This window comes from Podarcis raffonei, chromosome 16 (genome assembly GCF_027172205.1).
Source record: "Podarcis raffonei isolate rPodRaf1 chromosome 16, rPodRaf1.pri, whole genome shotgun sequence".
Taxonomy (NCBI): Eukaryota; Metazoa; Chordata; class Lepidosauria; order Squamata; family Lacertidae; genus Podarcis; species Podarcis raffonei.
Window position 1 is genome coordinate 33,944,898 of NC_070617.1, and position 23,557 is coordinate 33,968,454.

The 23,557-nt window shown below is 44.5% G+C and overlaps 1 protein-coding gene across 3 annotated transcripts in view; it reads right to left on the bottom strand.

Moving 5' to 3' along the window:
* Positions 1-23,557, bottom strand: part of ULK1 (unc-51 like autophagy activating kinase 1) — a 109,913-nt gene that overhangs the window by 47,222 nt on the left and 39,134 nt on the right. For all 3 annotated transcript variants that reach the window (XM_053368192.1, XM_053368191.1, XM_053368193.1), the window contains 4 exons: positions 21,607-21,780; positions 21,038-21,111; positions 14,508-14,609; positions 3,822-3,880 (listed from right to left, as the gene is read on the bottom strand). In XM_053368192.1, the coding sequence (XP_053224167.1) occupies positions 3,822-3,880; positions 14,508-14,609; positions 21,038-21,111; positions 21,607-21,780 (409 nt within the window). The remainder of the gene's footprint in view (positions 1-3,821; positions 3,881-14,507; positions 14,610-21,037; positions 21,112-21,606; positions 21,781-23,557) is intronic.

Sequence of the window (23,557 nt, forward strand, 5' to 3'; positions counted from 1 at the left end):
TCTCACTGCAGAGGACATAAATAGCTTTGTTTATCTGCTGCTCCGCACCCTCCTACCCCACCCCTTCCTTCATACAGCTTCTAGGTGCATTACGCAGCCAAGAAACAGGGAGAGCCCACAGCAAACCCAGGGGTCACGTCGAAGCCCTCAAAAAGAGCTGACAAACAGGCTGTCTCCATTCCACACCCAGTTCATCTGACATTTCCAGTCTCTGCTGAACAGTGTTGTTTCCTAGTCACCTTGTTTAAAAACAAAAGCATGCCGCCCAAAGCGTTATGGGTAGGCAAGCCATCTTACTCAAAGGGAGAAGGCGAGCACAAGCTATTTCACACCATCTGATTAAAATAGCACGCCCTTTTGGATCAAAGCCAAGAGCACGGGCTTCCCTGCCTCAGAATGGCATTCACCTGTGTCAGCAAATCTTAGGCTTGAAATGGCATGCTGCGTGAGACGAGGGGGTGCCACCAAAATAGCGTCCCTAGGTTGAGGCTCCCTCCTTCTCCACGGAGTTTTGCATCACTTGTAGGGGAATGGTGATGTAAATGAGGGTCCTGGGGTGGGGCTGGGGGAGGAAAAAAGCACAGGGTCTTGAGGCGAGACCCCCCCACCCCAGTAACACCAACCTAGGGGTAGTGGCTGGCTTGCTCAGTGTACAAGCAGGGAGGAACAGAGGGACCAAGACTGGCGTGCTTGCAGGAAACTATTAACTTTGTTTTACTGCTATGTGCAAACTGGGCCAGTAAATAAAGTGTATAGAGAGATTTAATCATGTGAGACAGATGTTAAGCTTCAAACACAGTATTGCAGCAATAATGCTTCAAGCTACTAGCTGCAACCCTGAAAACTTAAAGCACCTATAATGGCATCAGCTTCCATGGGCTAGAGTCAAAAGCAGGAAAGATTATTGAATGATGTGTGTGCGCACAGTTATGCAGGTATACAAACAGGTATGCAGGCATACAAGCAGAAGTTTGTATGGAAATCGTATGGAAATTGCTGGGCAGGAAATTGTAAGCCGTGAGGTCAGAAGGAAATGATGCATAAAAAGTATAGATTGTGCTAATTACATTAAATCTTAAATGAATGTAAAGAGCTTAAATGCATGCAAAGGGCTGGTGATGCAAATTTTATTGTAATTATCTGTATGTTTTATATATATCTTTTAATTCTATTACTGTTTAATTGCTTCTTAATGACTGCTTTTTCTACATTTTAGGCTGCTTCTATTTTATATGTAAGCTGCCTTGAGTCGCTGTCTGGGAAAAATGCAGGATGTAAATAAATATAGTATGTAAAATAAGCACACTGGCTCATTCACAAAGCAATGTTGACGTTAACACAAACATCCTGGCCTGGCACTGCACTGAGAAGCTGAATCAAACGCCCACAGTGAAATTAAAAGCTTGGTTATCTCTGTTTAAGACCAGAAATTGTGTGAAGAAAATGAAACTTACAGCATGATGATGGCACAACGGTGGGGCGGCATAGGAGGATATCTCAAACCCAGGGATGCAATTTGCCAGCGGCATCCCTGTGTTTCACACACACAATATATTTTCTCGGCACTAAAGTGGCTAAAACTAAGAGAAGCTCCTTCCCCCAACCTTTAGGCTTCAGAAGTATATTGAATCCTGCAAGGAGCGTGGCCTGCACCCCTCACAATTCTGGCATTGCGGTGAGCTATGTTGTAACAGAAGTGAATCTAGGCAAGTCTCATATCTCTGCACTCTTCCCTGGTCACTCTCCTAACATGCCCATGAGTTTTTGCTTCCAATTTCAACTAACCACACTTTAGTACTGCATCCAAACTTCAAACTGTGGCTAACTGTAACTATGGCTTGCTCCAACAGGTTAGCTTCATTTGAAGCTGGCTTCGTTCAAAGAAACCAAGTTAAAAATAGCCACAGTTTGTTAAGTATGGACGACATGATGAGCTGCAGGGTTAATTAAAAATGGAACTGAAAGCTTGTACATTCTTCCTTGAGCCTGCGGTCTAGGAGGAGAACAAAAAGCTCACCAAGGCTCATTCGCGTCACAACAACCCATGGTTTACTGTGACACCCAAACACTGTCAGTGGTTCGTCCACTGTGGAACACTTAAGCTTTGCAGAGGATTCTGGCAAGTATCCTACAGTGAACCCTGGTTCACACACAATGACTAGGCCCAAACAGACTGGGCAGTCACCTTCACAAGAGGTATGAGTGTACATCCAGGAAGATGATAGCAAAAGGAAACTTCTTCACTACTACCATGGTTTCAGAGAGCTGTGTAACCCCAGGATTCACACACACAGTTTGAATAGCAATGCGTTGGGGGTTTCAACATAGCTGGGAAATCCTTGCTTACTTGAAGCACATCCTGCAGAGTTGTCTTTCTCCTACAACCATGAAAACCAACAGATTCCTCAGATCACCATTCCACATGAAACGAACCAGCAAAATAGATGAAATCAGTCTGGTTTCCAAGAACGGTCAAACACTTAATTCATCGTTTCTCTAACTTGGTTCCCCAGCTGTTGTTCGACTACAGCTCCCATCATCCCTGACCACTGGTCCTGCTAGCTAGGGATGATGGGAGTTGTAGCCCAACAACAGCTGGGGGGAACCATGTTTGAAAAACACTAATTCATTCATAAAACTCTCTTATCCAGTTACTGGAAATGGCAGGTGGATCCACCACCAACCCTGGCCCAAATTTTTTTAGAATAAAATGAAACCCAGCTCTCCAGTGATAAAAGCCATCACACTAGAAGGCATTCAAAGCTCCTGTGCAGTATTAATGAAGTTCAGCTGTTTCAAAAAGTAGTCTGAAGGAATTGCAGCTAAAGAATCCCTGTCAGATAGCCATCCACTCTCTGTTTAAAGACTTCCAATGGATGTCCAATGTGTTACCCTTTTAACCTCTGCACAGCAATTAGAACAGTTTAGGCGCTATAGGCCTATAATGAGTGAATTAATGAGTGAATAGTAATACTACTAATGATGTTGGCAGCCCCAGTTCCCACCCTGGAATTCCCAGTGAGGAGACAGTTGGTCTCATAGAATTATAGAGTTGGAAGGGACCCCAAGGGTCATCCATTCCAACCCTCAGCAATGCAGGAGTCCCAGCTAAAGCATCCATGAGAGATGGCCATCGACCCTCCACTTAAAAGCATCCAAGGAAGGAGAGTCCACTACCTCCCGAGGGAGACAGTTCCACTGTTGAACAGCTCTTACTGTCAGAAAGGTTTTCCATATGCCTAGTCAGATTCTCCTTTCTTGTAACTGGAAGCCACTGGTTCGAGTCCTACCCTCCAGAGCAGGAGAAAACAAGCATGCTCCCTCTTCCGTGTTCCCTCTCAGCCTCTGCTGTCTAGGAATGATTAATGCTAACCCACAACCACACAGGGTTCTCCCTGAGATAATGGTCATAAAATGCTATAGGTATAAGGGTTTGGACCTGTTTTCATCAGGGATGGCGCGAATGACACTTGGGTGAAACGGACATATTTTGCTAAGCTCAGCTGGGGATGTTTTTGCCTGTTAAAGCGGTCCAAGCCTCCTCCCTCCCTCAAAAAGAAAGAAGCAAATGGGAAAAAGAATCTGCTTGGATTGTTTTTGTGCTCCTGGACGGGGTCAACCGAGGTAACCAAGTTTCAGCTTGCCAGCCTCTGGGCTCTGTCATTCCAGGCTAACAGACGGAGGAGGCAGGTTGCCAAGTTATTTCTAAACATGCCCAGCTGAGAGCACAAGGGGACAGGTGTTGAGAAGAGTCGAGCAAGTGGCAGTGAAGTTCGAGGGAGAGAGAAAGCAGAGAATAGCAGCACCGAAAGAATGCTTACTTGGGCATGAGCATCTTGTTTTTCTCATAGAAGAGCCGAAGATCTTGAGGGCTGCTTGCCTGTGAAGGAGGGGGGGAAAGAGGAGAAGGGTGATCAGCAAATTCATACAGCCTTCTGGAACCCTATCATCCATCCATCCATCTATCTATCTATCTATCTATCTATCTATCTATATCGCACAAGTGATCTCTTTTTTAAAAAAACATGTAACAAGCTTTATTAATAGTCTTACAATACATTACATATATATAGTACATCTCTTAAAGTAAACTGAAATTTCAATCATGTACACAAAAAAGAGGGAAAAACCCATATACTTATCTTTTCTTACATAATTATGAACCTTAAGCTTCAGCTGTATTTATGCTACTTTTTATGTGATCATTAACAAAAATTATTAGCAAAAATATCATAAAGACTTTGGACTTCGTCAATTCCCGTTGTATGTTTTTATTCTAATAGTGAATGTACCTACCATTATTAATCTATTCTTTATATATTCTCTAATACAGTTTTACAGCAATTTGTACCATTGCTCTTTCTCATATTTCTTTATCCAAGATCAATCAAACGCTGCCATAGACGAGAAACCACTGGTATATTTTTGTAGCTATCCCTCATATTTATCCTATCCAATCTCAATTCTCCAAAAGCCTGGTTCTTCTGCGGCTAAAGCAGTGCCATCTCCAAACACAACTGGGGAGGGACTCAGGATGTTTACAGAGGTGCACAATCGCACACATGCTAAAAAAAATTTTTTAGCGAAAAACCCTCAATGGTGCAATCTCCTACCACCAAAAAATATAAAGTGCTCAGTAAGGACTTAACATGGTTACTTGGCAAAGGATGCAGAGTGTCTATTGGGATGGGGGGAAATGAAAGCAGAATTAACTGGGCTACAGCCCAGAACAGGCTCTTCGCACATTAATGTTCTATTATTATACTGAATCTTTCCTTTAAAAAATTATAAACCCCCAAATTTTATCATCTGAGGGCTGCTTCAAGTTAAAACTGTGCTCTAAAAGAAGCTGCACCTTGAAAGGATGTGTAAATTATGAAAATCAAGCATATATTTGCATGTTTAGTTGCATCCAGGTACGCTAGTGGCCAAAATTGTGGAAACCTTTTGAAAAAAGTGTATTTCTGAGGTTTGATGGCTCATAACACATGATTGGCTCTCTAAACCATGGGTAGGCAAACTAAGGCCCGGGGGCCAGATGTGGCCCAATCGCCTTCTAAATCCGGCCAGCGAACGGTCCGGGAACCAGCGGTTTTTATATGAGTAGAATGTGTCCTTTTATTTAAAATGCATCTCTGGGTTATTTGTGGGGCATAGGAATTCATTCATCTCCCCCCCAAAAAACAGCCCAGCCCCCCACAAGGACTGAGGTACAGTGGACCGCCCCCCTGCTGAAAAAATTTGCTGACCCCTGCTCTAAACACTCATGCTCATTGGCTACATTCAAATGAAGGAAACCTACTGCAAATCAACCCAAGCAAGTTGTGCTCCCTTTTTCTGGTTAACTGGCTCTAACTTTTAACAGAAAACAGATAATTGAAGAAACTTTGTTGCATTACATTCTTCATTAAATTATCCTTCCATTGATATATAATTTTATGGTAGTACTCCAAAAAGTGGTGTTATGAGCCATCAAACCTCAGAAATATGCTTTTGCCAAAAGGTTTCCACAATTTTGGCCACTAGTGTATGTTCTGCTAATGGAGTGTGGAGGAGGTAAAGAAAAGAGTAAGGAAAGCCCTGAAGTCCAGCCACAAGAAATCCACTTTGATCCCCATCAGGCTTCACACCCTGCACCAGACATAATTCACATACTTGGACTTTACAGCCTTGAGGACTAGGAGCTTCTCTTCTTTAAAAAAAGGAATCCTTTGGATGCCAAATGCTGAAACCAAAGCTAAATTTCCCCAGAGTGAATTCCAAAACATACATATCCCAAATACTTCTAGTGATACTTTTTATTTTTAATTGTTATTTTTGTAGCGCCCTTGGAAGTTTACTGAGAGGTAGTATATTAATTAGTCTACAGTTATTACTTAAAATAAGCATATTCATTGTTTTACACTACTACTGCCATGCTAGAGTCCCTGTTCATTTTTACAATTAAAAATGCATTGTTATTATTATTCATTAAATTTATATACAGCCCTTCATCCGAGGATATCAGGGTGGTTTACAATATAACAACAAAAAATGAAGAACACACATTATAAGTAGTTTCCCCCAAAAAGTGGGTGGGGAGCTTGGCAGTGGAGAGTAAAATTTTAGGAAGGTCTACAGGGGGTCAGGGTCAAGGAAATGGGTAAATTAAAAACAGATAAAAATAAGTAAGCTAAATCCTATAAGTCTCATACAGTACTTCATTTAAAAAAAAATTAAACTACGAAAGGCCCCAAACACATTCTTACAAAAACATGACAGCAAAAAAAGGGAAGCATAAATATACCAACTCTAGAAGACAAGAGGATTAACTGACCAAGAGCCACATGTGAAAAGGGGATAATAGTTGATGTTAAAAATACAATTCACCAAGACACAATCTACCTCCATGCCCAGAATATTGCCCCCTTGGCAGCTAGCACTATCGCCAAGTGCAGCCTGACCCCAAACACCATCTTTTTTTCAAAACAAGATGCTCTTTAGTGAAGCTAAAATGCTTGCAAGGAGATTGAGAGAGTTCAAAACACAAAATGAGAGGTGGGGGGAGAGAGAAAACAGGTGGAAGCTGTTGCTGCTGCAACCATGCCAGAGACCGGTTGGGCAGCTGGCCCCACAATAATAGCAGCAAATGCTTGTAAAGTGTTCACCCAACACCACAGAACAGCCCCACCATTACAAAACATGACCTGAGCCGCTTGGCTGGGTGAGACAGAAGCTAAAGCTCAATTAAGGAAAGCCTGAAGAATGGGACAGTCAATTCAATTGCATGATCTCACTCTCTTCCACTCCCCTCGCAAGTGGATTCCCTCCTCCAACTCCAGGTTGCAAAAACCACACATTGTCACGAAGTTCAAAATATGGCAACTTATGCTTAGTGCTAACCCCCAAATCCAGTGCAGGGAATTGGAGGCAATCACCACTGCGTCTGCAATCCTAAAGCACACTTACTAGAGAGTAAGCCCCATTCAGTATAGTGGAATTTGCTTCTGGAGTAAACCTGGATTGTGCTGTGACAGTCCATGCACTAGGGATGGAGTTCCTGATGCCTTTTGGACTACAACTCCCATCATCCCTGACCATTGGCCATAATGACTGGGGCTGATGGGAGTTGGGAGCTCAACAACATGTGCAGGTTTCTCATCCCTGCTCCAAACCCTAGTTTGGAAGTTAACACTATCTTAAGTTTGCCCAACTCAGGTGGTCACTGCAAAAAACTATGGTTACTGCAACCAAGAAACAGAAGAACAAATCTGCAAGAGGGGAAGGAGGCAGGCTGTGTAAAAATCCTGGCATTGCTTTGAAGGATTTTCCAAACTGATCCTGAGTTGTGTACTGAGGATATCAGAGGATAGCAGAGTTAAGGCAGCCCTGTTTAGGGAAGTTTTTAATGTTTTATCATATTTTAAATATTCTGTTGGTAGCTGGGGAAACCCAGCCAGATGGGCGGGGTATAAATAATAAATTAATTATCTATTATTATCTATTATTATTATTATTATTATTCATCTGCAGTCAGCCCTGAAATTCAAGAAGTAGCCCTGGGTGAACCCACAGGTCTTAGCATAGCTTGCCTCACAGGTTTATTCAGAGAATAAAAATAATTACATTTTCCTGAGGTTAGTGGAGGGAGGGATATAAATTACTGTATTTTTTGCTCTATAAGACTCACTTTTTCCCTCCTAAAAAGTAAGGGGAAATGTGTGTGCGTCTTATGGAGCGAATGCAGGCTGTGCAGCTATCCCAGAAGCCAGAGCAGCAAGAACGATTGCTGCTTTCACTGCGCAGCGATCCCTCTTACTGTTCTGGCTTCTGAGATTCAGAATATTTTTTTTCTTGTTTTCCTCCTCCAAAAACTAGGTGCGTCTTATGGTCTGGTGCGTCTTATAGAGCGAAAAATACGGTAAATAAATTTCAAAATGAAAGGCAAGCTTTAGGGGCAAGACAGATTAATTTCTTCTGTCTCTCTGTACATACTCCAGTACTTCCAACTCCTGCACCCTAATATGCCAGGGTTGATCTATCATAACTGCAAAAACAGTGATATTAAGGAGTCAGTGTGTAAGGAGTCAGTGTGTAAGACAAGAAACATGGCTTATATGTTTACACAAATATTAGAATGAGTATATTAACTATGCTTCCGTCCCTCGTCGTCATTAAAAAGCCCTTCCATAGCATGCTTTTTGAGGGGGGCAGGGTCGGGAATTGAATTAACAACTCAATAAACTGTCATCCAATCTGTTTACAAGGATTATGGATCCCATTAATCTCATCCCTCTGTTAGGGTCCATTGTCTTAATTTAGAGACACTGGTGAGCGCAAAAAGCTCCTTAAAATTAAAATAAAATGACCTGTCAGACATCTGGCTATTATTTAGGATGTGGGGGGTGGGGGAGGTAAACCTGCTGGGTGTCATGCAGCACAAGTATGGAAGTGTGTTCCTTTATTTTTAAAGGGGGGGGACCATGCTACACATTATAACATAGCAGACTATGTTCTTTTCTCTCTTCCCATTAGTGTGGAATCTATGTGTGCCTTTTGCTGTCACTGCTTCACATTGTCAGTTGCCGACAGAGCATGGAAACACCAAACCTGATGACATTAAATAAAGAGTAACTGGGTGGATGCAGATGTCACAGGGAGAGCAGGAGGATATGGCTCATGGAGACCATTTTCAGTAGCAGCCATGGTACTCGGTCCAGTATCCCTGAAGGAGCATCTCCACACCCATCATCCAGCCCCCCGGACACGGAGGTCCAGCTCCGAGGGCCTTCTGGCAGTTCCCTCCCTGCGAGAAGCGATGTTACAGGGGACCAGGCAGAGGGCCTTCTCAGTAGTGGCGCCCTGTGGAACGCCCTCTCATCAGATGTCAAGGAAATAAGCAACTATCTGACTTTTAGAAGACATCTGAAGGCAGCCCTGTTTAGGGAAGTTTTTAATGTTTGATGTTTTATCATGTTTTTAATATTGTGTTGGAAGCCGCCCAGAGTGGCTGGGAAAACCCAGCCAGATGGGTGGGGTATAAAAAATTATTATTATTATTATTATTATTATTGAAGTGAGGTACTTCTTTCAACTGTTGATTATCAGTCATGAGAGCCTCTCCTGTGCTTAAAATGTCACAGTTGGCTGAGCCTTGCTTGGGTAGGTGGGAGAGAGAAGGGACAAGGGAAGGGACACATTTATTTTAGTTGATTTAAAATTTGGGCTTAAAGAGAGACTGACTGTCAGCTCACATCTATTCAGATGGAAAAATACTGCCAGCAGGTTTCATATGCGTTGGGAGTATAAAGACAGCTGCAACTCGCCCCTCACAACTTACAGGACAGGCTTTCAAAAAGCCAGGCACACCCTTGCAATAGTTTTGCAAAGGCCATGCTGCTGCCGTTCCCACATCCCCCTGATAACTGGATCCTCGTGCACACATATTGCACCTGCCAGACATCACTGCAAGGCACCAGAAAGCCTTGTGCCAGCTCAAATGCAAGGAGGACCATTTGAGAGCAAGGAATCTATATCTCGTTACAGAGGGTGCTGGATGTAACGAGATACAGATACATTTCCCTATTGATCCTTAAGACTGGGAGGGGGGAATTTCAAAAAGGGATTTTTGCAGGTTCTCCCTTGAGAACTTAAGGAAAGCCCTGCCTGCTCGCAGTCTTAAAGTACATCTACTGCAGCTTCCCATTTCAAGGAAATCTTGGCTAAGCCAGGAGTCACCAACCATTTTGGACTAGTGGGCACATTTTGAATTTTGAGAGTGAGCTGGAGGTGCCAGTCACAAAATGGCTGTCAGGGGGGAGCATGGCATTATTTAAAAATTAGAGGGATAGCCACCCCTGACAACCTTAGGCTTAACATGGAAAATCAGCTATATCCAGCTGGTCCTGGCTACTGAGATATCACACAAACTGTTGTCATAAGAGGAAGCATTCCTCAGCACCAGGAAAAATATACAAGGCACCAACACCACTCTCATTTCACAGAAATTACTTAGAAAGTAAATGTACATTTCCTTCCATAATTTTCTTTCTAGGAGAGCTAAGAGTCTGAGGTACCCGTCCAGGAACAACGTGGTGCTGGGTTGGTGACCTGTGGACTAAGCAGTGTTTCCAAGAAGCTTTAATAAGCCCCCACCGCACTGCCACCATCTGTTTGTCCCCCAACACCTGTTAATCGAAGGGACATAGTCTCTCAATCTGGGTTTTTTGCTTTGCTCCCGTGATCAACTGGCCATCTTTGCTGAACGTTTTAGACAACCATTTTCAAAGGGCTGCTGGATTAACTTGTTTCAAACCCTTTTATTAGCTGCCAAGATCGCTGCTTTCCACTGTGGGGTCAGAACAATTACTCCTATAATCAAGAGTGGCTAATTAAGCGATGAGAGATTGCCAAAAATGGGCAAGGTTTTGGGTAAGATCTGGACAGAAGAAACAGACGGGGATCGTTCTACATGACAAAGCTCAAGCATTATATAAAAGCTCAGGAAAGGCATAATATACAAAATAACTTTATAAAGGAAACAACTGAAGTTTATGCCCATAATATTTACCCCCCCCCCCTTTTTTTAGCGAAGACAGACTCTCAATGTATTATTATTCTGGAATGATAAATAAATTATTCCGGAATGATAAATCAAGATGATGAATCCAGATGTGCCCTTCTCAGTATAATTAGTGTTTTGTGCTTTTCAGTGTCCATTTTGGGGTCTGCTTGTTTTTTTAAAAAAAGAATGTTTTTGTGTATGCATGTTTGCATAAAAGTAAGTAATAAAATATAACCATATGAAGAAGCAAACTGAGGACGTTCAGGAGCATGCAAACCTATCAGCTTTGCATTATCATTACCCCCTTTACTTCACTCTCACTGCTTCTTTGCACAGAATTTAGAGCCGGCCCAACTCTGCACCCTTTCTGTTTTCTGTTTTGTCTAATCAGCACAACTCCAGACATCAACTGTGTTGACACAGATTGAAGGATTATCAACCCACGGGTCTACACCTACTCCAAAAAGAAATGCCAGCGATGGACCAATGCAGCGATGCATAAAGCAGCTTAACAGTAGAAAAAATGACCTGTGATAACAAGAACCATCCTGTGTTATATTCACACGGAGCTGTTCCAAGAGCTCACCAAGGATGGCGCACAGTGGAGGATGTGGGGCCACTCACCTCTCAACCTCATTCTACCCTCAGCCAGCCCCCACCTGCATGCCCCCTTTCTTATAAGCAGTTCAAGGGGACAGGACTGCTTATCAGTTTCCTCCTGCTCAGTTTCAGCATTGTCCTTGTAGAACTTGGCAGGGAGAAGGATGAGGCCAAAGCTGGAGTTAGTTGGGTCAGGCCTCAACTACGGTTGGTCTCCCCTGCTTTCCATCCCAATCAGCACCAGTCGCCATTACTTGAACATACTGAGCTGGTGTAGCAAGTGGGATTAAGAGTACGAACCAGGAAGTCTCTAGGTGTAAATCTCACCTTAGAAAGGAGAGAAGGGAAGTCACTGATCTAGGAAAGGAAAGACCTCAAAAAGTGGTCTGGCTGGAAGTTGTATCACCACTTAGCATGAGCCTAATTAATCTGGTTCTCCCAAATTAATTATTATATCAGACCCCAAAGTCCCAGACACCTCTCGGTTATTATTAAAAATCACGCCCATATGTGAAAACGCAAAACTCCAATTCTAGTTTCTCAAGGCTGGAAGAGAACTGCTGTTGTGCAAGTCAAAACATCTTCAAGGTCTGCAAAAACCTGACTGCACTACTTTATTATTTTTTAAAAAAGAATATTTGTTTAGGAAGACCTTTGAAGAACTCCTGTTATCTTTAGAATGCTCCAGGGGGCCCTTGCAACTCATTTTACTACTTAATTAACAAAAACAATTGAAGAAAAACCACACAAAATCCCACTTCCTCCTCTCCCTCCTGCTCCAGATGACCTCTCTCATGATCAAGATATAAAGAGCAATCCCGGGGCAGGGTGGAGCCAGGAATGGTAGGAGGCAGCACATTTAAATATGTACACCCCAAGCATCTTTGTAAAACCTGGGGTTAGGAACACACAGACAAGGAGACTAGAAAAGTTAAGTCTTGTTTGTGATCACTATTTGAGCTTTGCCCACCACAAAAAAAAGAGCATTGGGGGGAAATCATCTAAGGGAGGAAGCAGCTTTTTAAAAAGTACTGAATGTTATAACGTGGTTGCCACCATGCTAGATTTTCTAGTAAGCTTGCCAAATCAGTTTTATCCTTCATAGCCAGGTCCTTTGTGTGTGTGGCAATCATACTGGCAGCTGGTATCACTCGCTTGCTTGCTGAAGCCGAAACTTTGGGAGGTCCACAAATCTTAGCTGGCCTTGGGATCCAGCCAAAATGTATGCTTGCCACACGCACAGCATGCAGACAAAGGAGCAAAGGATGTGCTTGATGTTACGCCATGCTCAGAGCTTGAAGCGATGGGGGGCAAGAAGCCCCTGCCCTCCTCAGCTGGGGTACTAGAAGGCAGGGGGAAAGATGGCTCATCCCTCTTGCACAGAGTCTCAAAAAACACAGCAGGTAGTCTTGATGCTCTTTCCAAGTGCTTAGGACACCATCAGGCAGATTTCCTGCTCTTCTCCATGCTCGGCAGTACAGCAATTATCCCCGAGGTTGAACTTGCCATGCTCAAAAGAATACTTGCTACACCCATTCTTAAGTCTCTCAGAGCAGAATGGGTGACACTTCCTGGTTAACTATCCCTCACGCGGTGATAAGTTAGCTTGGTAAAGTCAGCTACAGTATGCAAGCATAAAGCTGAGCATAATCTGACTGCAAAATCAAGCATTGCCTTTCAAAAACATCCAGAACACAGTGGCCAGATTGTTACGCAGACCTTGGTGGAACAGCCCAAAACCTTAGAGAGCCAGAAAAGCCAATGTCACATGGGTCAAAGCCAGTCTAGTTATTTTGGCAACTGAGGCAGAAAATTCACAAGTGCCTCTCCCACTTCCTGGCAGTAAAAATAAATTTAAGCAACGAACATCCAAAATCAACTGCCTAAGGCAGCTTCCTCATTTTGCCTAATGGTTGGGCTGGCCCTCTGTATTGAACAGATTACTAAACTACTTAAGAGATATTACTCAGTACTTCTGGTTTGTTTTTGGGCAGTGTTGGTGTTGACCTACAAAAGCTCCAGTGCCCAAGGCAAGGTTATCAGAAGGCTTGCCTTCTCCTGTAGGAACCTGCTGGGGACATCAAAAGGCCTGTCTTCAGAAGCAGGTGGGTGGCTACCAGAGACAGGCTTTAACTGTGGCAGCATTTGGGGTTTCCCCCTCTACTTTTCTTACCAACTGATTCATTCCACTGCTGCTACATCTGAGGGAAAAGCGGTTGGGCTCAGATAGCGGAGGAGGAGCTGGTATTGATTTTAGGGTTTGCTCGTTTTCATTTTGTATTTTTATATTCTGATGCAAGCCACTCTGGAAAGCTGCATTATCCAGAAGAGATGTGAATGTATTTTAAATGGGAAAAGGCTTTCTAAAACCTTTTCTCCCAAAATGGTGCGGAGGAGGATGGCATTAGAAGTCTAGAGTGGGCGAGAGAAAGTGTCCCGTTTCAGTCCTTGCAGAGCGGATGGTGCCTCCTACCTGGGCAGGAAGCTCTATAGTCTACCCCAGGGATCGGCAACCTGCGGCCCACGGGGGTTGCTTAAACAGCCCAGGAGCCGCCCCCGAACTGAGCCAACCACTGGTCTACCCCATACAGTTGCTAATCCCCAAAGAAGCTTCCCCTCAGGCCAATGGCCTGCCCAGACAGCTGCAAACTGGGAAACAGGCACTAATTGCAGCTAGGGACTCCTGACCATTAGGTCCAGTCGTGACAGACTCTGGGGTTGCGGCGCTCATCTCGCTTTGCTGGCCGAGGGAGCCGGCGTACAGCTTCTGGTTCATGTGGCCAGCATGACTAAGCCGCTTCTGGCGAACCAGAACAGTGCACGGAAACGCCGTTTACCTTCCCGCCGGAGCGGTACCTATTTATCTACTTGCACTTTGACGTGCTTTCGAACTGCTAGGTTGGCAGGAGCAGGGAGCGAGCAACGGGAGCTCACCCTGTCGTGGGGATTCGAACCACCGACCTTCTGATCAGCAAGCCCTAGGCTCTGTGGTTTAACCCACAGTGCCACCCGTGTCCCTAATTGCAGCTACTTGACCCCAATCTCCTCCCACTTGGTTCCATTTTTCTCCAAGTACAGCAAGGGAAGAATCGCCCAGGGCGGCATACAGATTCAATAAACAGAGTAAATAAAATGAAGGAAGAAAAACAGTGCTACCATCCACCGAGATTTGTGGCATTTGCAACAGACCTGCTTGCGTCCCTCAGAAGGCCAAACCCAAAGTTCCTCCCCATGTGACATGGATGATGCTCAAGTTGGAGTCCAGAATTCTTTTTTCAATGAAAACAACCTCCGAGGAGAGGCAGGTGAGCAATCCAGGAGGCCTAATGGGCAGCCATGAAACTAAACCACAAAGGTAACTCACCTGGAAGGGGGCTTTTCCAGTCAGACACTGGTAAATGATGGTGCCAATACTCCACAGGTCAGCTTTGGCGTCGTAGTGTTGGGACATAATGACTTCTGGGGCCTGCAATAGGAGAAGAAAGGGAACATTACACTTTGCTTTAATGCCTCAGCTTCCGATTTATTTTATTTTATTTTTTAAACCTTTTTCTTGGTAACTGTGAAAGAAAGTGAGTCCCTGTGGAGTCTCCCTTTCCAACCAGCTTGCATACGCATATACACACACATACACACACAGAGAGGCCAAGATTCCACAAAAGAGATTAGAGATTTTGTTCCCAACTTAGAATGATGTAGTTATACAGGCATGGAGAAGGTTATTTCTGGTTAATTCAGGCGTGATTTTGCTTTAATGAGATAAATAAACTAACACCTTATCTCCTGACCTGCTGGAGATTGGGGGGGGGGGGGTCCATGCCCTTCTCATGCATGCATGTTTCTGTTTGTGAGAATATATAATACACATTTGCATATTCTATTTGCATGTTCTATTGCAGCTACGGGAGGCAGGGGATGCTAGCCAGGGTTTTTGTCCCAGGTGAAGCCTCCAAAGGGGCGTTACTAATGCTCCCAGCCTCTGTATGTGTGTACGCAAATGTGGGTGCCAAATTGGGTCTTTGACCTGGGTGAAATAAAGCCTATTTTCGCTCTTGTCATATGTACTTGCATCCATATGTATCTGCATTCTATATTACAAGGGTAGCCAACACAGTGCTTTCCAGATGATGCTGGACTACAACTCCCATCATCCCTGGCCATTGGGCTATGCTAGCTGGGGCTGATGGGAGTTGTAGTTTAACAACATTTGGAGGTCATCGCATGGGCTAACTCATGTTCTATTGCAGGGGGAGGCAACCTAAGGCCCGGGGGCCGGATGTGACCCAATCGCCTTCTCAGTCCAGCCTGCGAACGGTCCAGGAATCAGCGTATTTTTACATGAGTAGAATGTGTGCTTTTATTTAAAATGCATCTCTGGGTTATTTGTGGGGCATAGGAATTTGTTCATTTTTCCCCAAAAAAATATAGCCCGGCCCACCACATGGTCTGAGGGACGGTGGACTGGCCCACTGCTGAAAAAGGTTGCTGACCCCTGTTCTATTGCACACACACATAAGTCACCACACTAAGCAAACTTCTCCCCTAAAAAACTAAAACCAATGTGCACACATGTTTGAAAAACAGCAACATCTTTTACCACCTGCCACCCAGGTGAACAAAAGAATCAAGCCAGGACAGGTAACACCAGACTTCACAGCCTGAATGACAATCTACAACAAGCTTCCCAAGAATATGGCCTACTACAAAGGAGAGTGTGAGGACAGCTTCCAGGAATGGCGGAGAAAGCTCCCAAAGTCTGGCAATCACCCCTAGGCCTTGGCAGTGAAAAACCCACAGTCAGCTCCCTGCTTTAGGGCTGCACCAGATGAGGGTAAACAGGCCAGTCGGCATAAACCTAGACTTGTCCTGATCACACATAATAACAGGGAGGGATGGGGCCCGATATTTATTACAGAACTCCCCACCTCCCCCTGAATAATCTCTTTGCAATTCCTCCCATGCATATTCCCCACTTCAAACAAGATCCTAGCAAATTTGGCTGTGAGAAAGAGTGGAACAAAAGCTGCAGTGGGGTTTTTTTCAAAGTGTGGGTGGGTAGTATCCTTCCTTATAGAGTCTGGATGTATCCCTCTAGATACATAAGCTTCAGGATGTGAACACGGCAAACCCGGAAGTATTTTTCCAGGTTTCACCCCGCACGCATGCGCAGAAGCGGTCCTCCGGTTGCGAATTCCTTGGGATGCGGCCGGACCTCCGGAATGGATCCTGTTCACAACCGGAGGACTTACACTTTTATTCCACCCTTGTCCCAAGGAGCTCCAAGAAGTCCACCATTTTATTTCCACCATAAGCCAGTGCTTCCATTTCCAACATTTGTACAATTGACACTAATCTAGGGTGAGGAACCTGTGGGCACATCTGCATAGAACTTCAACCCCTCATTGGCCAGCCATCAAGGCAAAGGGGAGCTAAGGCCCAGCAACACCTGGAGGGCCATAGGAAAACAATAGCAAGCTCAGTAGCCTGCAACAGAATAAAATGAACAGAAACATTTTTCCTAAAAGCAATCAGATACTGCCTGCATGCCAACCCTTTCCTTCTGGGAAAGCCTGCAGAAATAAAAAGTTTTTCACATTAGACAAAATGTGTATGATGTTGGAGCCTATCTAACCCTTTGTTTTACACAGCACATCTAGTTTGGTCATCAGCCAGGAGCCCTTCAGCTATTCTCTCCTTCTCTCCCTCCCTTAGCCTTGCATCCCTCATAGTGCCAATTTATCTTCACAGCCATGCTCGGAGCTCCTCGGAAGAAGATGGAGACGTTTTAAATGCCTTAAAGAAGAAACTTGGGAGTTTGCTGCCTCTACCTGCAATGCAAAGTGGAACAGTCCATTCTAACACGGCAGCCTTTTACCATGTGTGCAGCGATTAGGTCTTGATTCACACTGAGAGCCATGATGACGGGTCTATCCAATGCCCTCGGTGAATTAGACGTCAAAGGCAACTGCTCATTTGCCAGGTTACCTGCAGGGATCTCCTGTGTGCAGCTGTGCCGGGTTTTTATTTGCCTTATTAGAAGTTCCTTGGCAGAACAATGCTGTGGGAAAGGCTAATCTGAAAACCAGATTTGATTTGATTTTTGCTTGGGAGCAGAGCATTAAACACAACGAACTGGTCTAGCCCAGCTGACACCACCTAAGGTAGTCCAGTATTGTCTGCTCATGCTGGCAGCATCTCTCTAGGGTTTAAGACAGGGAGTCTCCCCCATCATCTACTACCTGATCCTATAAAAGCAAACCAGCAAAAACTTGGGAGATGGTAGGAAGTGAACCTGAGATCTTTTGCACAAGAAACAGGAGTTGCACCACTGAGCTATGGTCTCTTATTAGCTGGAACAGAGGGACAAGAGTTGCATGGGAAGATTGTGAACTGTTTTCTTTTCAACCGCCACATGAAACTAAAGCACACACGTAAAGAGTCGCCGTGACTGGATTCCCGTTATTTTTTATTTGGGTTGCGCACCAAGCTGCTATTGCATGTTTGCTAACCTCATACAAACAAGCCCTTGGCTGCATCCCCTAAGCCTGGTCCTTCGCCAGGACTTCCTCCCAATGCTGATCTTTGCAATCTTAGCAAACACTCTGCAGGCAACCTAGTCATAACAACAAAGAGGCCAGAGAGAAGAATTAGATGCCATCAAAGGCTATCCTTTGAAAATGAGGCCTTGGCAGAAGCAGCAGCAACAGACCTCAAGGAGCCTCTCCCTTTCTGAGGCAGTGCATAATGGAACAAGAATTCATCTCTCCCCAGGGCTGAGCTAAAGATCACACCACAGGGTGGCAAGCTAGGCATGGATATGTGTGTGGGGGGGGTAAAGTTAGCATTTTGTTAACACGTCTTTAGCAGTTACACATGAGGACAAACTTGAAGTTTTGAGAATGTGTTCATCATACACAGAGGCTGGATTTACATGCACATATATGGTGCTCAGTGTGTTTGTGATTTTATTAATGTACACCTGGTGATTTGCAGCTTGATAAATTGGATTTATGAAAAAGCAGGTCCAGGTTCGGGTGTCATGACCAAGCCATGGTTTGAGTCACTCACATTCTTCCTCCACTCGCATGCTCCGATACCCAGCCTCACTTCCAGGTCCACCGTAACCACGGCTTGTCATTATGTCCAATTCACACAAACCATGAGCGCTGCAAACCAAGTCAGAACTGGACACCACTGTTTGGTTTGCCCGATTCATATACACAGAGAAATCAATTGTAGCTCTTGTGAGCCAGGAAAAGAAAAAGGGAGATTGGAGAGTGGAAGGAGGAAGGAGGAAGCATTCAAGACCAAGGCATTGTCCAAACAAACCAAGTCATGATAAATCCATGACACCTGATGTAGGCTATTCATACATGCAATTCATCACTTCACTGCCAACTGAAACACAAGAACTTGTGAACCATGTCACAGGAACCGGAAAGCTGGGACTGTCAAGTGCACTTTCAGAAGTAGACCAGGCTTGCTGTTACTTAACATGTAAAGGTCCTAAGGCAGACTCTTCAGGTGGGAATCAAGTGCCCAACATCCATACACAAACTGTCTTTTCCAACATAAGCTTGGTAGCCAATCTCATGGCAATGAGGAAAGATTCCACCCCACCCACCCACCCCCGCAAATTCATCCTGTTCAAACCAGACAAGTCTCTCTCTTTCCTCTTCTTTCCATTAGAAGATGCAGCACTATTACTGTGGAACAGGATTATATATTAATGACAGGAGATAGAACTGGAGGCATTACCAAATGGATGCTGTATTTCTGTCTCATAGCAAAACACTACCATCAAATGGAAAGTAAAGAGAGCAAGGAGACAGACTTCTTGTGATTGCTTTCAATCTCAGACTTCATTGCCTGTTCTCCTAGACTGCTATTTTTAATATTTTTTTTTGCAAAGAATCCAGCTGAGTCCCAAAGGAGAGGGGGCAGTTTTACAAAAATCAAAACTTCCGTCTCCAGCTGAAAACAGGGCATGATCCAGAGTAGAGAGGGGGAGCTCCTTCATGAGTAAATCAGAAGGAATGCTTTTAGTCAGAAAGTGATTCCCTTTCAGATCGTCTCACCCCAAATCAACTTCAAAATGGGGCCCAGCAGAAAAGCCCCTGAACCTATTTGCCCATAAAGTGGTAGGCTCTTTCCACTCTGGAGGGGCTGTTGTGCCTGCAAATTTCAATCACTCCTGTCCTTTCTTGAGTACTAAGAGGCAAGCATGGCTTCTTTGTTAGCTAGGACTACAGAATGCTTTCCTATCAAGAATATACTTCCTTTAACATAAGCTTTCTTATTTTATACCTTTCAATTAAAGGTGTGCTCCAAGCAAGGGTTCATTTAACTGAAGTTAATTTCTGCTGCTGCATATAAACCCTAAAAGCAGGCAGAAAAACCCTTTCACAAATACAAAGCACTGTCTGAAGGCACACTATACTGTAATATTGCTGAAGCTAAACAGGCCTGCATCTGGTGCCTAGGTGGGAGACACCCCCCCCCCCGAAATCGGTTCATGTCACCTTGAGTTCCACAACAAAAGAGAGGCAGTTCTAGGTAAATAAATACAATCGTCACCCAACTGATAATTTCAGAGCCAAGCTTTATCATGGAGTACTGGCCCTGGAGCTGAGCCCTGGCTAAGCTAAGCTCTGAATGAGACTACTCTATGGCTTTTTGCCTGCACAACAGCAGAAAACACAATAGGCCAGAGCAACAGAAGACCACCTGTGTTCACACAAAGCAGCAGCGACAATAAATATTGGTTTATGACCCCGAACAGCATCCCTTTGCATAGCAAGTTATGGGGAGATACATCGTTTACAATCAGGATTCTAAAATCAATACATCAATCCACACTCAACTGGCACAGCCCGCAGGCCCAGAGCCAGCTATCAGCTCAGTTGAGCATTGGCTGAGGGCCAAAGGAGTGTGCAAAGGCCCCTCACCAACACGACCCACTTTTGAATGGGAGCTGCCCAGAGGGTGCAGAATTCTTACAGTAAATATCAATCGCTCACACATGCACAGTTCCAGTTACAGAAAGGTAGCCGTGTTGGTCTGCCATAGTCAAAACAAAAAAAAAATTTCCTTCCAGTAGCACCTTAAAGACCAACTAAGTTAGTTCTTGGTATGAGCTTTCGTGTGCATGCACACTTCTTCAGATACACTGAAACAGAAGTTGCCAGATCCCTCTATATAGTGAAAAGGTGGGGAGGGGTATTACTCAGAAGGGTGGTGGGAATGGGTGATTGGCAGATAGCTGTGATGAACATGCACAGTTCATCACACTTAATGAGGGCAAATAATCACAGGGTGGGACAGGGCAATGCAGAGCAGCACAGGTTAGATTCTCAGTGGCTTCTATTAAGTTCTAGGGTACAAAGCACAGGCAAGACTGGGGAGGGGAGTCCTGGGTTCAATCCCTGGGGGAGAGATAGGGAAGATTCTTGTCTGAAACTCTAGAGAACCATTGCCACAACAGTGCGGCAGATGGCCAAGTGGTCAGACCCTATGTTCTACCTCCTCGCAATCCCACAAAATGGGAGATTGCCAGAAGCAAAGTAACAGAGAGACACCATACCTTTAACGGGGAGCTGTAATACAAGAACTGTTCTTTGCCCCGCTCATCACCACTGTGGTGGTTTGACAGGAAAATGCAGGGTTGATTTGTTTTAATCAGGCATTTAAAGGCACATGGCAGCAGAGAAAACAAAACAGGACATGGCAGGGAACATCATACAGCAGGAAGTGAGAGGAGACACAATTGGAACAGAGCCTTACATTCACGTTTAATAAGCTTCATTAACGGATGGTTGTTTTTAACTCCCCACATTCCGCAGTGATAAAGAATAGTCCCTACTGCGGGCAAAATGATAACCAGAATGGACTTACCATGTACATGGGGGAGCCACAGAGAGTCGCAGCCATCATATTGCTCTGCAGGTATCGTGCAAATCCAAAATCAGCTACACGCAGAACCAAAACAAGCCAAAAAGAAAGGAAAAAAGAGCAAGGTTAAAATAAATGACAGCTCACAAACACAGTACACGTACGTGAGTGACCACCACTTGGTGACAACAAAGGCGCACTTGCGTGTGCCCAAACAATTGTCGTTGAGCGCAGGCAATAGTTTTGTATCGCCCCAAAACATAGAATATATTTTAACAGAGGAAATTGTTGCACTCGGCTGTCAAACACACTTGCTATAGAGTAAGCTGAATACTTCTGTGTAAATTCACATAGAACTGCAATATAACAATCCACTGAGTGAAGCGGACAAAAATAAATAAAAATGCATGATTTCTTTTTTTTAAAAAAAGAAAAAGCTAATTACTTGGCCTGGTTTGGAATTCCACTCGTGATATTTGGAAAACTAGTTTCAACTACAATATCTGTTACACATTACCAGCAAACATTTTAATTTTTTTAAAAGAAATCAATGGACAGCTCCAGGGGCTTACCAATCTTAATGCGAATGTTATTGGGGTTTGATTTTTTGCCCCCCACAAAAGAAAGGAGGATGTTTTGAGGTTTCAGATCCCGGTGGATTATCCCTTTGCTGTGTAGCACCTTCATGGCGCCGGCAATTTGCTGCAGAAAGAGTCTGATCGTATCTTCGCTGAGGGTCCTCATACCTAGAGAGGAGAAAAGGTGGGGGGAGATTAATAGCTGCAAAACCAGCTATTAAAATAACTGATAACCATCTATGATAAGGAGTGAATATCACCCATAAATATCTAGCGCTGCAAGGAATACATACGAGGTGCAAGGGCCAATAGGGTACAATTTATAGGCATGGTACAATTTATTTAAAATTGTTGCTTCTCCCAAGGTCAATGCAATTTACAAAAGCCATTGCAGCATAATATCACAGCCCCCTCCCAAACAGCAGCAGCAATAAAAACACATAGGTTTCCATATTATCAAGGAACGTCCCCCCCACCCCCAAAAAAGGCTCCGAGTTCAGGAGAGTGAAAACTCCTATCCCTGCATTTTATCTTTACAACAATCCTGCAAATTGGCTTAAGGCTGTGAGGTGGAGATTAGCCCATGCTTCATGACTGAGTAAAGATTTGGACCCGGGTCTCCTAGTCACCATCCAACACTCCTGCCACCTCGGTTCCATAATGAACATTTACGTTATTATTTTTGTAACTGTCTTAAATGCAGTTGACGAATCCACTAGGAATCTGTTATAATTTGCTCAGTCCTAACCTGTGAGCTGCAAGTTCAGGTCAAGTGACAGAAGTGAGCAGAGCCCCGTTTCCCAAAGCCCTCAGGGAACTGGGCACGAGTTATGAGACATGACGCGTTAGAAAATACCTCAAGAGTTATTAAAGAGGTGTGTGCGTGTGTGTGCACGCCATGCTTTTGCTGCGTTTACCTCAGAGCAGCTGAGCGAGATGAGGCTCACACACACACATAATGCATCATGGGGGGAATTAGCCACTTCCTCGGACACAAGTCACCCTCTTGCCATCCCCTCAGGCGGACGGTAGACAACGTTCCCTCTTGCACTCAGTAAAAGTCAAATTAACCAAAGATTTGCCTTATTTTCACACCATTCAAGATGTGATCCCCGAGGGAGACACCTTACTCAGCCTACTGGCCTGCCTGCTGCCTAATAACTCGGTTCTCTAGGACTCCTAAGAGGATTTAGTTTTCTTTGCTTTAACACAGGTGTAGGCATCCTAAGGCTTGGGGGGGCCGGATCCGGCCCAATCGCCTTCTCAATCCGGCCCGCGAACGGTCCGGGAATCAGCGTGTTTTTACATGAGTAGAATGTGTGCTTTTATTTAAAACGCATCTGTGGGTTATTTGTGGGGCATAGGATACATAGATGTCAACTTTTCCCTTTTCTTGAGAGGAATCCTATTTGGAAAAAGGGAATTTCCCTTTAAAAAAGGGAAAAGTTGACAGCTATGCATAGGAATTCGTTCTTTCCCAAAAAAAAATATAGTCCGCCCCACCACATGGTCTGAGGGATGGTGGATGGCCCCATGGCTGAAAAAGGTTGCTGACTCCTGTTGTAACATATTCCTTAGGGCTGCCTTTTGGGGGCGAAGACCTCAAAGCGACATAAAATACAGTAACCACAATACAATAATCCAGAACAGGATAAAGTGGGTTGAGCGCGCACGCACTCACACACACACACACACACAGAGGCACCAATGTTTCTGGACTGCAATGCCCATCATCCCCGACTCCCAGCCAAGCTGGCAGGGGCTGATGGGAGTCGGAGTCGAACAACATATGGAGGGCCACCGGGTTCATCATGGCGACTTGCCATTTTGGCTACTACATCTTGCTGGAGGCAGAACTCCTCTCAATAACACTTGCTAGGAGCTGCAGATGGACTTCGGTTCTGCTTTTGGACTGCCCATCACACACACAAACACACGCCTCACT